This window comes from Trachemys scripta, chromosome 14 (genome assembly GCF_013100865.1).
Source record: "Trachemys scripta elegans isolate TJP31775 chromosome 14, CAS_Tse_1.0, whole genome shotgun sequence".
NCBI lineage: Eukaryota > Metazoa > Chordata > Testudines > Emydidae > Trachemys > Trachemys scripta.
In genome coordinates this window covers 3,410,419-3,427,564 of record NC_048311.1, presented here as the reverse complement: position 1 = coordinate 3,427,564, position 17,146 = coordinate 3,410,419, and the positions used below count along the sequence as shown (strand labels likewise).

The following is a 17,146-nucleotide window of genomic DNA, read 5'->3' as shown; positions in this document are numbered from 1 at the left end:
CCGGCCCATTCCCAAGGAACACAGAAAGCGTGGGACCACGTCATGAGCAACCAATGAAAGGGAGTGCTAGATGGGGTGAGAGCTAATTCCCAGGCATAGCCACAAGGAGGCACATGTGCAGTGAGTGAAACCCCTTTACATTGACTGACAGAGAACGTTTCCTGTTTTGCAGTGCAATTGCAAAAGATAGCTGGGGTGTCAATTCCTCTCTCCAGCCCATTCATCCCCATGTTATTCTTGGCATATCAGGTATAAAGTTGTGCAACTAAATCTATAATTGCAGAATAAGCAAAATGAGTAACTGTTGGTAATATCAAAAGCTTTGACTAATCCCTTCCTGGCTAATTGAGGAGTTTCCACACTGCCTCTGAAAGCACATTCCATACAGTTAGAACCTTTTGTGTAGCTGGACTAGTCTGATAATGGCCCCAGTACGGCCAAAAATATTAGCATAGAATCTGAACTACGTTGGGGAAGCAAATTATAACTAGAGCTGGTCAGAAGGGTCAAACAAACTTTTCTTCCATTGAAAAAATGCTTTTGTTGAACATTTAAATTTTTCATTGGAAAAATATTTTTTTCTGAACATTTGTTTTTCAGGGAAAATTTTCAAAATAGAATGATAAAGTAGAAAGTTGTTTAATTTCAAATAGATTTTTTCAACATTTCAACAATGCTGAAATTTCAAGGATTTGAACTGAAACTATCAGGATTTCCCCCTTCCTCCGCCCCGCCCCCCGACCTGCTTTTAGAAATGGCATGTCAGTGCTTGAACTTTCTTACATTGAATTTTCAGTATTTCCTCACCTGTTCTTTGCCTTTTTTCCTTTTCTGGTCTCTTTTCCAATGGAAAAACTGTGGGAAAGACACTAACATGAGAGAAAGTAGGGGAAAACCCAAATGTTAGGAAAGAAACATTTTTAAAAGTGTGAGAAATTGGGGGGGTGGGGTAACATTTTTATTACTAGCTCAAAAAGTGTGAAAAAATAATTTTAAAATATAAAATAAATTTTTTAAGTTTTCATCTTGACAGAGCTTCAAAAATGGCTTCACTGTTTGTCATTTGGGGAAAAAAAGAAAGGCATGTAATATAGAGAATATTTGTTGACCTACTTTCTTATTTACCTTTCCTCTCTTTTGGAAAAGTTTAAAACAAAAAAGGCAGTAGAGCAAGAAAATAATGAAAATTGAAAAACTGAAAATCCAAAATCCAAATTGAAATGATCATGTAATTCAAAATGTGGAAATGTGAGACATTATTCAAAAATTGCCATTTGTGACTGAGCTCTTATTACCTTACAAGAACAGAGAATTATAAAATTTCAAATGTTTTGAAACCCAGGAAATAAAGATTTCAACTAGTGCCTTTGAAACAAAGCACCCACTGTGGCTAACTATTGAAAGAACCCATTGGGCCAGAGAAAGAAAACAAGCCTGAGAATGACTCCGTTGCCTAGTGGTTAAAGCGTTGCCGTGGGAGACCCAGCATCCAGTCCCTCTGTGCCAATGACTTTTTAAATTATTTTTTTTCCACAGGGGAACAGATTCAACAGGAGAGAGGATATGGGCTCATGAGGATATGGCGGGTAATGTGGGGTGGTTTCCAGGAAAGAATAGGAGGCTGCCAGATTCAGCAGAGTGTGGAGGAAGATAGATGGGACAGCGTCTACTAACACCACAATTCGTTTGTTCCCACGTCCCATGTGCCTGGATGGAGCTGACTCAACTCAGAGAAACCTGCAGGCTATGAGCACATCACAGAAGGAGGTCCTATAAAACCATGTGACAGTCATCTCCCAGTTTCATTAGATACAGAGTCAGCAGTTAGGATATCAGATAGGATATTTATCAGTTGGTCTGTATAAAAGGTGGGTATAAAATAAGAGAGCAACTGGATGACTCCACCCACCATCTGAAATGGACAGGTTCTGTGAGTGAAACTTTTCTTTGAGCGTTTTCAGAGCAATGGGATATATTGTTCCTTTGGGCACATCTTACTGTATCAATGGGCTTTCGTGTTTCACATCTTTCTCTCTCTCTCTCTCTCTCTCTCTCTCTTATCGTCTTTCTCTTTTTGTCTTTTTCTTCCTCACTTTCAATTGACTTTCTCCTGGAATCCTCTACACTTCTTTAAGTGTGAATTTAGGAGGAAACAAACACCAGTGTGGTATTTTCAGTTGCAGTTGGCCTCAGTGACACAGTAAATCAATTTTACAGTGGGACGCAGGTATAGCAGCTCTGCACTTTCCATGGCTGTGGCTCAGTGATTAGATTCAGTTTAAATGTTAAGAGAGCAAATTATATGATCACCAAGTGAAGGGACACCAGTGTTGTAAGTCAGTGCTGAACATATTTATTTCAATACACCAGAAAAGCCTTTGAGATTTTAAATACATTTACTCAAAAATCAAAGTACTGATGCTGCTGAAATTCTTGCGGGGGTTCTTAGGAATTGTTCCCTTGAGTTACCATGGCAAGGGGGCTCCCAACTGCAGTCTGTTTTTCCTCACAGTATATGTTAGATGCCCTGTTTATTTCTTGTCCAATGTCCATTTGGAAATGTGGATGGAAGAGAAATGAAGATGTTATTATTATTATTTATTTATTTGTAGTTCCAACACTGTCATTAAAAATACATTACATGGGTGTTTATGGCTGTGGTGACCCTGTACCATTTTTTGTTTCATGGGATAGTTATTTAGAACATACGAACGGCCATACTGGGTCAGACCAATGTTCCATCTAGCCCAGTATCCTGTCTTCCGACAGTGGCCAACGCCAGGTCCCCCAGAAGGAATGAAGAGAACAGGTAATCATCAAGTGATCCATTCCCTGTCACTCATTCCCAGCTTCTGGCAAACAGAGGCCAGAAGGACACCATCCCTGCCCATCCTGGCTAATAGCCATTAATGGACCTATCCTCCATGAATTTATCTAGTTCTTTTTTGAACCCTGTTATAGTCTTGGCCTTCACAACATCCTCGGGCAAAAAGTTCCACAGGTTGACTGTGCGTTGTATGAAGAAATTCTTCCTTTTGTTTGTTTTAAACCTGCTGCTTATTAATTTCATTTGGTGACCCCTAGTTCTTGTCTTATTAAAAGGAGTAACAGGATTTGTGACAGGATGTAGCCCTGTGTCCACACTGTCCTCACTATGGTAATAATTTTTGTACCAAGTATGTTTTGTAAAAAGAACAGGAGTACTTGTGGCACCTTAGAGACTAACAAATTTATTAGAGCAAAATTTATTTGTTTGTCTCTAAGGTGCCACAAGTACTCCTGTTCTTTTTGCGGATACAGACTAACACGGCTGCTACTCTGAAACCTATGTTTTGTAAGGTATCAATTGAAAACTAATAATCTGATGATTAATATTGTCCTGATAACATACGTGTGGCAACATTGTCATGCAGTTTTACGATTCCACTGTATTAACTCATGTCGCAAACTGAGGTTGGCAAACAGCTCTGTCTGAAACAGAGGCTTGTGTGCGCTGCTTAATTTGTATTGAAGCAGTCAACAGAGTCATCAAGCAGGAAAGGGAGATAAAGGAAGCTCAAAAGGGTGAGAAAAAAGCATCAGGGAACATCCTTCCATGTAGACCTTTCGTCTCCTGGTGGGGCTGGACACCATTAGAAACTCAATATAGGGGTTTGGTTAGGTCCATGAGTGCTGGTGGATGCTCAGGATGGAGTTATAGCCCATATTAATATATCCTTTCATCTGCTTTTGCTGAGCAGAGTCACCATTGCTGTGAAATGTGGGACCTCCATGCCTTTGTCACCTTCATTTTAGACCAGTCAGAAAATGATACTAGTGGAAAATTTGGGTGCTCACTTGGAAGGAGCTGTCCATTGAGAACACCATAATAATCTTGCTTTGAAAGCTGCACTGGCCACGTGTGAACTTCCAGACAGAATTCTGAGTGTTTATTTGAATTTTAAAGCTGTAAGGGGTTAAGGGACTGGGGATCTCAAGCACCACATATTTCTTTGTGTGATCCATCCGTAACTACACTTCACAGGACACAGAGCTCCTTCGTGGTCATTGAGAGGGGGAATCACAGCTTTCCATCTTGAAAAACAAAAAACTTATCTTGAATTATGGAAAGCAAAAGCAGAACTGAGGTTTTCTTAATGGCATAAAGCAGAGACTCTGGTTAGGTTCCTCAATTCACCTCATGAAGTTAAATCTTGAAGACCTTGTTCAGTCACATTGTCCACGGTAGATGAATTTCTCCTGCACCATTCTCTCAGATCATGGCTGGCTCCCAAAATCATCACATCCCTGTGGTATGCACAGATCTAAGTGAATCTGTGGGGCCCAGGACCCTCAATGGTAGACTGGGTGGTGGGCCACGTGTGGTACCAGGCACTGATGGAAGACAGGATACTGGGCTAGAGGGACTATTGGTCTGACCCAGTATGGCCGTTCTTATATTTTACAGTTTATAAGAATGCATGAACTGTGAGAGGATTTGAGAACTGACTTCCCTTCTCTGGGTTTATACGCTGATTGTATTGGATTGTAATAACATTCCTGGTTTGTTAATATAACAGAGCTCTGCATTTGAGGTTGTTAGCCTCTTCCTAGAGATGAGGAGTAGCATGCCAGTGATGTTACTGAGCTGCATGGTCTCAGAGAGTGAATTTGCTTCAACATGGGTGTTTTCTTCTTTCTAGTATTTCTTCAGCTCTTCCTCCTTGTAGCAGCCCTGAGCTCGGAGGGTTTCCCTCGCAAACTGAAGGAGTGGGAAAAATGCTTTATTGACTCTGACTATGAAGAACTTGTGGATATTGCCAAAAATGGGTTGGAAAAATCGTGTCGTTCAAAGAAGGTGGTGATTGTTGGGGCAGGAATCAGTGGACTCACTGCTGCCAAACTGCTGAAGGATGCTGGTTGCGAGGTAATTATAATGACCAAGAGGAGCCAAAGACAGGCCAGAGAGGCAGTGCTCCTCTGAAATAGTCTTATCATTCCTTTTTGATAGAGTAAACAATGCTGAAGAACAAAACGATGAGAACTTAAGTAAACTGGGTGAATTGCAAAAGAGAGAAAGAAAGAGAAGGAAAGAAATCTATTATTTTGATTCCAGACAACATGTTCATTGCCTTGAAGTTAAGGTTATTAGTGAAATAATAGCATAGCTGTATGAAAAATAATGCTGCAGCTAAAAAAATTCTAATCACTACCTTTTATGGAAATGGTGATTAGTTAAGTAAATGTTCGAAAAGATTCAAATGCCCTAACAGTTCACATATTTCTGACAAAATTCTCTACCTGTGAAAACTGATATTAACTATCCCATAACAACTTAAACTTTCGCTCTTACTCATTTGTTTGTTTGTTTCTGTTTTGTTTTGTTTTGTTTTTCCATAGAAAGAGCTATTGTCTTGGGCCATGGAAAAGACCAAAATCCATTATCCCTTTAGATTGCCTAAACATCCTCTACTCCCCCTTCTCAAAATCACCCAAGAACTACAGCCCCTGAGTCTGGAAAAGTCAATAGAGATAACTTATGTGTTTATATTTGAAGTGCTTAGTTGATGTTGTTGGTTTAAAACCTCCCTCATTGAAAATCTGGTATTAATAATGAATGGAAAAATCACTATTACTATGAAAACTTCCATACTAGAATGTGTTCCTTGAGTACCCAATGCAGGAATACAGCTCAATTCCGGAAACATGCTTGAGCACATGCTTAACTTTAAGCCTATGCTTAAGTCTTATGAAGTTGAAATTCAAGTTGTGCATATAGACTCATAGACTCATGGACTTTAAGGTCAGAAGGGACCATTATGATCATCTAGTCTGACCTCCCGCATGATGCAGGCCACAAAAGCTGACACACCCCCTTTCCCTTGACTCTGCTGTTGAAGTCCCCAAATCCTGTAGTTTAAAGACTTCAAGTCGCAGAGAATCCTCCAGCTAGCGACCCCTGCCCCATGCTGCGGAGGAAGGCGAAAAACCTCCAGGGCCTCTGCCAATCTACCCTGGAGGAAAATTCCTTCCCGACCCCAAATATGGCGATCAGTAGAACCCCGAGCATGTAGGCAAGATTCTCCAGCCAGACCCTCATTGGCCATTATACTATTTACCAGCGATGGCACGCTGTTGATTTGACTAAAATCACATTATCCCATTAAACCATTCCCTCCATAAACTTATCTAGCTTAATCTTAAAGCCAGACAGGTCCTTCGCCCCCACCGTTTCCCTCGGAAGGCTGTTCCAATATTTCACCCCTCTGAGGGTCAGAAACCTTCGTCTAATTTCAAGCCTAAACTTCCCCACGACCAGTTTATATCCATTCGTTCTCGTGTCCACATTAGTACTGAGCTGAAATAATTCCTCTCCCTCCCTGGTATTTATCCCCCTGATATATTTAAAGAGAGCAATCATATCCCCCCTCAGCCTTCTTTTGGTTAGGCTAAACAAACTGAGCTCCGCGAGTCTCCTTTCATATGCGTATCTGCTTTCCTGAATCAAGGCCTGTATGCTTACATATCATCTGAAATTACTTTGATAAAACATTAATGTTCTTTCTTTGATGGCCATTTACAAAAGAAAGGATGTGGGATAAATCAAGCCCTACCTACAGCCACTAGGTACCAGCAAGGGATTGAAAATCATGACCTGCGTTTTGCCACTAGGTCCTGATTCTGGAAGCCAGCAACCGTGTGGGAGGACGTATCTTGACCTATCGAGAAAAAGATTGGTACCTGGAGCTGGGAGCCATGCGTTTGCCGAGAGACCATAGGTAATACACAGTCCTCACCTGCCAACCTTGTTCAGAACTGTAGAAGCCCCGTTTTAAAGACTTTTGTGATAATTCCGAGAAAAAAAGTCTTTGAAGGCTTAAATTTGAGTAGGTTAAAATCTTCCCTTGCTTCCTTATGTGGATTAATTGCATTGCATCAAATAGTCAGTCTGTGTGCAGGGACTGAAATCTCTATGGAGCTATAACTCTTCTTGCATAGATGGGATGGGATTGGGTGGGCGGGCGGAAGTGCAGAGTGGCTTGAGTTATGACAATCTACTCCACCAGCCAAAACGTCAAATGGCATTTTTTCAAAAGTTAATTGTTTAGTGTATTTTTTTGTTTCAGTTTTAGCAAAGTGTTTCATGACACATTTAACTAAAATTTTTATTATTAACATATTTATAATTGTTATTCACATTTTTCATCTACTGCAAAACAAGGTTGAATGTGGATTTGGTAAAATATGGATTTGGGGTCATATGACACAAATAATGTCATTTACCTAGGTAGGATTGGGCCATTCATGCTCGGGACCATATCCGAGCATATAACATTCTTTCTTATTTCGGAATTTTTCTCTTTTTACTCCTTCTCTTTTCTTTAGGATTGTGTGTGAATTTATTACCAAATTCAAACTTAAACTGAACCCATTCTATAATACTAATGACAATGCCTGGTATTTGGCTAACAACGTCAGGGCAAGATCTGGAGCTGTTGACCGAAATCCTAATATCTTGCAATACCCTCTGCTTCCCACAGAGAGGGGGAAATCTGCCAGTGAACTTTATGACCAGACACTGGATAAGGTATGTGTGTTGTGGAATGGACTCATGTACTGTAGATAGGTCTTCACTTCAAAGTTAGACTTTGGTCCTAAACCCTGTCTCATCCACACACAAAACCATCTCTCTCAACTTAAGTGGTCCTTTCAACCCAGGCTAGCTGGCATGGCTTGAGGGCACAGGCACCGGTTTTCTCCTTTCCCTGGGCATGCTCAAACCCAGCTCAACCCCTTCCCCCAAGGTCCCACTCCTGCTCCACCACAGGCCCCACCCCCAGCCCATCTCTTCCTGCCCCCACTCCCTCCCCACCCCACCTCTTCTGCACCTCTTCCTACCCAGTTCCGGCCCCTCTCCCAAGCGCGCCCTGTCCCCACTCTTCCCCCTCTCTCCCAGCCCCTCCTGCATGCCGTGGAACAGCTGACCACAGCAGGCCGGAGGCACTGGGAGGGAGTGGGAGGAGTTGATCAGCTGGACCGGAGGTGTTGGGGTGTAGGTGGTGGCAGCTGACTGCCGGTGGGTGCTAAGCACCTGCTAATTTTTTTTTGTGGGTGCTCTAGCTCTGGAGCACCCACAGAGTTGGTGCCTATGGCTGAGGGTATGAGTTAGAGCTAAGAGTCTGTGTTCACTTGAGCTAGTAGGCAACTCAGTGTGTGCAGTGAAGATGCAAGCTAAAACCCTTGAGTTCTGATAGTTCTCCAATGCCTTCCCAACCATCCCTGGGTCAGTAGCGTAGCTGGGGGGAAGCAGGGGGAGCAGCCGCTCCCCCTGAGCACATTCTCCAAAAGTGGCACCTTAGGTGCCGACTCCCTGGGTGCTCCGGGGCTGGAGCACCCATAGGGAAAATTTGGTGGGTGCAGAGCACCCACCGGCAGCTCCCTGCCCTGCCCCCCAGCTCCAGCTCACCTCCGCTCCGCCTCTGCCTCCTCCCCTGAACGCTCTGCCCCGCTCTGCTTCTCCACCCCTCCCCCCTGGCTTCCCGCGAATCAGCTGTTCACGCAGGAAGCCTGGGAGGGCAGAGAAGCAAGCGGTGGCTTCGCGCTCAGGCCCAGGGAGGCAGAGCGGAGGTGAGCTGGGGCGGGAAGCGGTTCCCCTGTGCGCCCCCCCCCCGGGTTACCTGCTGCAGGCAGCCCCTCCCGCCCCAGCTCACCTCCGCTCCGCCTCCACCTCTGAACGCACCACAGCCCCTCTCTGCTTCTCCGCCCCTCCCCAGCTTCCCACGAATCAGCTGTTCACGCAGGAAGTCTGGGAGGGCAGAGAAGCAGTGCAGCGGCTTCGCGCTCAGGCCCAGGGAGAAGGCGGAGGCAGAGCAGAGGTGAACTGGGGCAGGGAGCAGTTCCCCTGCGCTCCCCCCCCCAGTTACCTGCTGCGGCATGGGCGGCCCTCCTCGCACCCTTCTGCCCCAGTTCATCTCCACTCTGTCTCCTCCACCCCTGAGCGTGCTGCTGCTCCCCCCTCTCTCCCAGGCTTGCCACGCGAAAGCCTGGGAGAGAGGGGGGGTGTAGGGGAAATGCAGCACACCCCAGGAGGAGGTGGGGCCGGGGATTTGGGGAAGGGGTTGGAATGGCGCTTTTTTTATGTGTTCACTCCCCCTGATGTTAGAACCTGGCGACGCCACTGCCCCGGGAGCCCAGAAATACGAACAGGCTTTGGGAAAGAATCATAGAGTGGCTCAGAGAACCATGGAAAATGGCCCCAGAAGTCCTACCAATATAGACATGGTGAATGCGTCACCAGAGAGGGCCCAGTATCTCAACGGAGAGGAACAGACCCCTATTCAAAACCCCACTGCTGATCAGATAGAGGGAAGACTTGCACTAGAGGTTTCCCACATTCTCGGTGAGTATCCAAACCCCTGGGAAAAGCTATGAGGCTGGTGCTGTTGATTTCAAGACACGCCTTAGGCTCCTGACTCCAGGAGGGGCTTCACAGCTGAGATCCCCAAGCAGAGATAGGCGTCAAACTCCCTGGGAGGGGTAGGGATTAGGACACACCCTTCTCTTCGACATCTCCCGTTGGCCAGCGTAGCTGGCTCAACCTGCTGCCTTTTGTGGATTCCATTCTTAGGTGCCTAACCTTTCTTCCTCCCTTCATTGTGTAGGGAGCCTGAGAATGTGACTATGTGAATCCCAGTGATTTTCTAAGCACCTAAAAGTTAGGTGTCGAGAGAGAGAGCACTGCAATGTCTATATCCATTTGTGAATCTAGCCTCTTGTGATATTTCCAGAAGATCAATGGGATTTCAATGGGATTAAAGACACTTAGGTGCTTTTTGAAAATGCCAGTAGATGCCTATCTGCCTATTTAAACAACTAAATACATTTGAAAAATTTGGTTCTCTTTTAACCTTTAGGCTATGTCTACAGGATGGATCTTACAGCAGCACGGCTGTACCACTGCAGCTGCGCTGCTGTAAGGTCTCCCGCGTAGCTGCTCTATGCTGGCAGGAGAGAGCTCTCCCATCGGCATAATGAAACCACCCCAATGAGCTCTCCCACTGACATAGCGCTGTCCACACCAGTGCTTTTGTTGGTGAAACTTTTATCCGTCAGGAGGGGTGTTTTTTCACACCATTGATAGACAAAAGTTTGACCAGCAAAAGTGCTACTGTAGACATTGCATTAAACTATTGATTTTATTGTTCAAAAAGTCTGAGCGAAACTTGAGTCAGCTGGAGAACTGCAGGAAAGGAAAACAAAAATTTCCCCTCCTTATCCCTGTTCATAGGCACTGATTCAGTGGGTGCTCCAGGGCTGGAGCACCCAAGTAGAAAAATTAGCGGGTGCTTAGCATAGCACCAGCAGCCAGCTCCCCCCTCCCTACAGTGCCTCCTGCCCACTGGCAGCCCCGCTGATCAAGTCCTCCCCTTCCCTCCCAGCACCTCCCACCTGCCTTGAACAGTTGTTCTGCAGCATCCAGGAGGCTCCTGGAGGGAGGGGGAGGAGTGGTGATGGGGTGCATTTAGGGAAGGGGGCGGAAAGAGGTGGGGCAGGGGTGGGAACAGGCGGAACAGTGGCAGGGGCTTGGGGGAAGGGGTGGAGTGGGGGAAAGGCCTGGGGGGGGGGGGGGGGGCAAGCACCCCCCAGCTAGAGGAGAAGTCTGCGCCTATGTCCCCATTAAAAAGATCTTGTTAACAGCTCTTTCACCTGAGCAGTCATTTCATGCCCTGCCTACTTGGGCATATGCACTAGGACACCATCCGTAAGTACATGATTGCAAACAGGGAAAATAACCAATCTGCAAAGGTAGAGCTGTGATTGTGAAACTAGTGACTGTTTTCTTTGTTGCTCCCCAGGTGACAACAGACTGCAGAGCTTTGAAAGAGAAATATGACTCATTTTCCATCAAGGTAATTGAAGATGGCATTCCAGTATCTTGTGCCTGATCTCCTAAAGCTTTCCTCACACCAGCTAATGCAACTCCTTGTGGGACAGATTGTGCTATGTTCACACAGTCCATGGTAGGAGGTATTACATCTGAATCCTCCTACACCTCCTGGCTATGTGGTGGAAACACACTTGCCTCATGGGGCCTTGCATACATTCCCCTGTGGTCCTCCGGGTTCTGCTTTGTGGAAGGGGGAGGGCAGGGCCACGGATCCACATCTTCTTTGCCTCTCCCTACCCAAGACATCGGTCTGTAGAAAGCAAACGGTCTCTGTGCTCCCCTCTGCCCTGTATTTGTGTAGTGAAGACAGGACCCTCCTCCATTCCTATGTAACCCACTTGGCATCTCTTCTTCTCACCCTCGGTCTCTGAGTGGCATCCAGCTATGTGTCCTCATCTCATCCATGGTTATTTCAATGAGATATCTTTCCTCTGTGTACCTGCCCACCATTATTTTTACTCCGTATGACAGTTGCTCTCAACCTTTCCAGACTACTGTGCCCCTTTCAGGATTCTGATTTTCTTGCATGCCCCAAGTTTCACCTCACTAAAAACCACTTGCTTACAAAATCAGATCTAAAAATACAAAAGTGTCACAGCACATTATTACTGGAAAATTGCTGACTTTCTCATTGTTACCATTTGATTATAAAACGAATTAACTGGAATATAAATATTGTACTTACATTGCAGTCTGTAGTATATAGAGCACTATAAACAAGTCATTTTCTGTATGAAATTTTAGTTTGCACTGACTTCACTAGTTTACCACCAGCTTCGGGCTGCATTTCCAAGCAACCCGACTCCAAGAAGATCTGGTCCCAGCATGCTGGGGGCTGCTACCGGCCTCACAGTGTCCACGGGCACCTCTTAACAGTTTCACGCCCTCTTGAAGAGGTGCCCGTGGACAGTGTGAGGCCGGTAGTGGCCTCCGGCGCACCGGGACCAGGTCTTCTTGGAGTCAGGTTGCTTGGGAAAGCAGCCCAAAGCTGGTGGTAAACTCCATCTAAGGCTAAATACTGGCACAAGATCCATAGTCAACAAGTACTGTAAGTGATTTCACTAGTGCTTTTTATGTAGCCTGTTGTAAATATCTACATGAGTTGATGTACCCCCTTGGAGACCTCTGCGTTCCCCTAGGGATATGTGTACCCCTGGTTGAGAACCAGTGCTGTAGGAGGTGTGACTTGGACCACGGCTGTTTAATCAAAGGCAATAAAATCTTGCTATGGACACTCTGAATTAAATCATGCCCCACTGAAATCAATGACAAAGCTCCCATTGATTTCAGTGGAGTCAGGATTTCACGTGGTAAATCAAAAGGGATGAGGACCTGTGTCCTGAATGGGATCATCAGCTTTACTCCAGTGATTGGTTATGAGGAAGCTGACAAATCACACAGGAGGGTAGTTGGTGTTTGGAATGGTGTTCCAGTCACCCGGGACTCTAAGGTCTTCTCTACACTAACACTGGAAGTTGATCTAAGTTACGCTAGTTAAGTTCCGTAACTTAAGTCGACGTAAATGACATCGACTTCTATCGGATCTTTGCCATGCTATGTTGATGGGAGACACACTCCCATCAACATAGCTTCCACCTCTCGTTGAGGTGGAGTACTGAAGTCGACGGGAGAGCGCTCTCCCATTGACTTATCGTGTCTTCACCAGGCCCGCTAAATCGATGCCGTTGTATCAATGGCAGCAGCACCGATTTAGCGCGGTAGTGAAGACAAGGCTTAAGTCACTTTGTTTCTCCCTGCCTCCAGCTTGAGGAACTCTTTGTTGTGGTAGCTGGATGGCAGATCCCTGACACCACCAGTCACTCAAGCTCTCTCCTCTGGGCTGTGCCAGTCGTAGCTTTGCCTTGCAGGTGATTAACAGTATGTGAACCCAATCCCCGAGACTCATTCTCCTGTGATATCCAGTCCCTGCTGCTGGCTACTCACAGAAATCCCAGATCCTCTGCAGTGTACCTCAGTTTACCAGTTTTACTTTAAACCACCACTCCTGTAAACCACATAGCCCTTGTGAGCACTTAGAACAGAACGAAAGGCTTGTTTCAGAAAGAATAAGTATTTAATTAGAATTGAGAGAAAGTGATAGAAGCAAATGGCTAGAACATAAAAGCATAAAACACAAAGCTGGGTGTCCCCGTCTCAATAGTTACCTTTCCAATATACTAAAGTAGGCTACCCCTGCAAAGCTCAGTCTGTTGCAAAGTTGACTGGGTTCACCAGAACCAGCATCAAAATATTCATGAAAGGCCCCTGCTCCTTAAGGCAGTGGTCCCCAAACTTTTTATGTCATGCTCCCCCTTACCCATAGTGTAATCTGTCTGCACCCCCTCGGGAGCCAGGGCCGGGAGTGGGACCAGGGGCTGGGAGCTGGGGATCAGGGCTAGAGCTGTGACTGGGGCCAGGGCCAGGAGCGGAGCCACCGCCAGACCTGGGACCATGGTTGGGAGCTGAGCTGCAGCCGGGAGCCAGGCTGTGGTCCGTGGCTGAGGCCAGGGCTGGGCCAGGGTTGGGGGCCAGAAGCCGAAGCCAGGGCCTCAGCTGGGGTTAGGGCTGGGCTGGAGCAGAGATGGGGGCAGAGTGGGGCTGGGTGGTGTTCCTTCCCTGCCCCCAATGGGGGCTGGTCTGGGCCCTATCAAGCCCCCCTCTGGGCATGCCCCACAGTTTGGGGACCACTGCCTTAAAGGGTTTCCTCAGTGAATGAATCCCAAATGCCTTCCCTGACACTTTATTTACACTGAAAGTCTTTTGCCTTGATTCTTAGCCAGGGCAATCTCCTGGCTGTTATAATGGTCTTTTTTGTTAATTTGTTCTGGGATGTGGCCAGGGTAGGGAAAAGAACCATGCATTACCTCCTGGCTGACTGGGGGAGGGGAACAAGTCCCTCTGCTTTGAATGAGTTGTCATTCAAAGCAGAGGGACACAGTACCCCGGTGACTAATTTTTACCCCAAGTCCATCAAGCATACTTTCAGTATAAATACGTTATTCCTTAAATATTACCCATACATACATCCCGCCATGATTATGAATCTTGACAAGTTGTGAGCTTTCTGCAGATACCTTACATGTTACTCTCCATAGATAAATAGCTTGTAAGATGTGTTTGGTGTAGTCAGTTTGTCAGGTCTGAGCTGAGAGATGTTTGCAAGGAACAGGGGACTGTTTGCCAAAGGGTCTCTGTGTCCCTATGGGTGTGACCTTTGGCTAACCCTTAAGGGTACTGAATAATTCCTATGTTCATCTCTTCAGCTGTCATGTTTCAATGTGGATATGATATGCATGTACTTTCTCCCCTTCTTCTCTTCCCCAACCAGGAATATTTGATTAAAGAAGGAAAATTAAGTAGAGGAGCCATTGACATGATTGGTGACTTGCTGAATATAGATGGTAGTTTCCACATATCTTTTCTGTACTCTGTCATGGACGATATTGCTTTCAAAGAAGGGTAAGAAGAAGAGTATCTTTAATTACTTGCTTTATATGGAGAAGAACATGTATCTATGGTAGGATCTGTCTATCTATCCATCCATTTTCTGATACAATGAGGTTGATAAGCAGATAGATGTATCTCGTCCATCTATCAGTGCGGCCAGTTACCTTCGTTCAAGTAGGCACCAATGGTCTGAACTGTCATAGAGGGCAGATGTTCTCTACTATATTTCTCTAGCTATACAAGGCAGGGGACACTTTCACAAGGGATGAGTTGTACATTACTGAAAGTGTCTATCTATGGCTTCTAATGGGGAGAGTTCCTATGGAATTCAGTAATTAACTTCTGACTAAGAGTACCTGTAATAGTGATATTGGAACATCACTCTGTTGTATCAAGGGAACCCTTTGGTCAAATGACCCCAAATTAGGATTACTAATCCTACCCAGTCCCCATGAGGCAAACCTAATTCTAAGGCAATCTTAGTAATCATGCAGAATTTAGATCACGTCAAAGAGTGAAGCTTTAAACAGAAAGCTGATCTTAGCCTTAACTACCACAGACCTGGCACTTGCCTGTAATAAAAGAAGACGGAATTGAAGTAGTCACTAGAGGAAGAGGGGATGGGGGGGTAAATTATATCTTCAGCTAAGCAGCTCCTTACAGAGCCGCTTATTATTTTTGTGATATTTACGCAGAGAACTGTTGACAGAAGCTGTAATTCTTCTACCATCATCTCCACACACACCCCCCTCTCCCTTTCTTTCAGTTTTGATGAGATCACGGGGGGATTCGATCAGCTTCCAGAAGCTTTCTACAAGGGTATGCGTAGGGATATTCTATTTCAGTCCACAGCAGTGAAGATACTACACGACAATGAAAAAGTGAGAGTTTTTTATCGCAGGCCACGCACATCGCTCCCCTCCTCAGTGACAGCTGACTATGTCCTTGTCGCAACCACAGCAAAAGCCACACGGCTCATTAAATTTTCTCCACCTCTTTCCTCCAACAAGACCCATGCCCTGCGCTCCCTCCACTACTCAAAGGACGTGAAGATTTTTTTGGTCTGCAGGGAAAAGTTTTGGGAGAAGGATGGAATCTATAATGGGAAGTCAATCACTGATCGCCCATCCAGATTCATCTACTACCCCAGCCACAATTTCTCCAGTGGAGTGGGGGTGATCCTGGCTTCCTACACTTGGGATGATGATGCTGAATTCTTCGTTCCCCTTAGTGATGAAAAGTGTGTTGATGTGGTACTGGATGACCTGGCAGAAATCCACCAAATGCCCAAGAATTATATCCAGAACGTCTGTGATAAACATGTAATCAAGAAATGGGGCCTGGACAAATATTCAATGGGAGCATATGTTTCATTAACCCCATATCAGTTTGTTGACTACTCCAAAGCTTTGTTTCAGAATGAAGGGAGGGTTTATTTTGCAGGAGAATACACCGCTCACCCTCATGCCTGGATCGAAACGGCTATGAAAGCTGCTTTGAGAGCAGCCAGGAACATCCATGGCGCTATCAATGAATCACCTAGATGGCAACAGAAAGAGCTGAAAGAAAATGAATTGTAATGGATTTATGAGTGTTTGGTGAAGGTACAAACATATGGGGATTCTGACTGTGGAATTAAAAATTGCGCTGCTAATCATTGAGCATCATTATTGTTGTGGCTGTGCTGGTGGTAGTGCCTAGGTGTCCCGCTGTGAGTGTCACTCCAAAAACACAGAACAAAAAAGAGTGCCTGCCTATGATGGGGTGTACAAACCACACACTGGGCAACAAGGAGCTAAGGGATTATTTTGGGCTCAGCCAGCCCCGCCCTGTCACACCTGCAGCAAATGCTCCATCTGCTGGAGGCATTAAAAGGCAGGGAATTAGCTTATTTGGGTGGCAGAGCTGGAGATGAGCCCACATCTCTAGCAGCACAGAGCAGAGGGAAGCCTAAGACTCTGACACAGGTGCCCAAAGCATGCCCCCATCACCCTCCAGAGAATAGGGAGGACCTGCCCCAGAGACAACCAGAAAGGGAAGTATCCTGTGGACCTTGGACTTTGGTAACTCCCTTTATTTATTGTGGTTTGGGTTTCCCCACCAGGGGAAGGCCTTGAACTAAACTGACCCCAGAGGGGTGGGAATGAGAGGAAGAGGCCCAGAGAGGACAGCCTTAAGCAGGCTTAGTTGCCAGGCTACTGGTATCCCAAACGGCCCTAGGTCAGAGTTGACTAGCCCAGGATCCCCTCCCCACAACCCCCTTGGCAGTCTGGGGTTGTGACTATGACCAGTAGGCCATGCTCCCCAACCATACTCTGAACAGGGTCGGCTCTAGGCACCAGCAAAACAAGTTGGTGCTTGGGGCGGCACATTTTTAGGGGCGGCATGGCCGGCGCCAGAATGCTGCCCCTGCGCCCCTAAAAATGTGCCCCGGCCGCCCTAGCTCACCTCCGCTGCTGCTGCCACAGCTCACGAAACAGCTGATTTGCGCACCGCTACTCGCCCTCCCTCCCAGACTTGAGAGCCTGGGAGGGAGGGGGAGAAGTGGCGCCCGCACCGCGGCCACTCGGAGTCTCCCCCTCCCTCCCAGGCTCTCAAACCTGGGAGGGGGGAGATCCCGAGCGGCCGTTTCGCACGCCGCTGCTCCCCCTCCGTCCCAGGCTTGAGAGCCTGGGAGGGAGGGGGAGAAGCGGCGCCCGCGCCGCGGCCACTCGGAGTCTCCCCCAGGCTCTCAAACCTGGGAGAGGGGGAGACTCCGAGTGGCCGCGGCGC

At 46.4% G+C, this 17,146-nt stretch overlaps 1 protein-coding gene across 1 annotated transcript; it reads left to right on the top strand.

The window, feature by feature from the left end:
• Window positions 1-4,660: 4,660 nt before the first annotated feature.
• Window positions 4,661-15,994, top strand: LOC117887215 (L-amino-acid oxidase-like). The gene is made up of 6 exons (XM_034789577.1): window positions 4,661-4,906; window positions 6,652-6,758; window positions 7,366-7,567; window positions 10,836-10,889; window positions 14,256-14,386; window positions 15,141-15,994. Exons 1-6 carry the CDS (start codon window positions 4,661-4,663, stop codon window positions 15,952-15,954), a joined length of 1,554 nt encoding a protein of 517 aa, XP_034645468.1. The 3' UTR covers window positions 15,955-15,994.
• Window positions 15,995-17,146: the final 1,152 nt, after the last annotated feature.

Coding starts and splice junctions, on each gene's coding strand:
- LOC117887215 (XM_034789577.1), top strand. CDS start 4,661: ATGGGTGTTTTCTTCTTTCTAGTATTTCTTCAGCTCTTCCTCCTTGTA. Junction 6,759..7,365: donor CGTTTGCCGAGAGACCATAG/GTAATACACAGT, acceptor TCTTTTCTTTAG/GATTGTGTGTGAATTTATTA. Junction 10,890..14,255: donor ATGACTCATTTTCCATCAAG/GTAATTGAAGAT, acceptor TTCCCCAACCAG/GAATATTTGATTAAAGAAGG.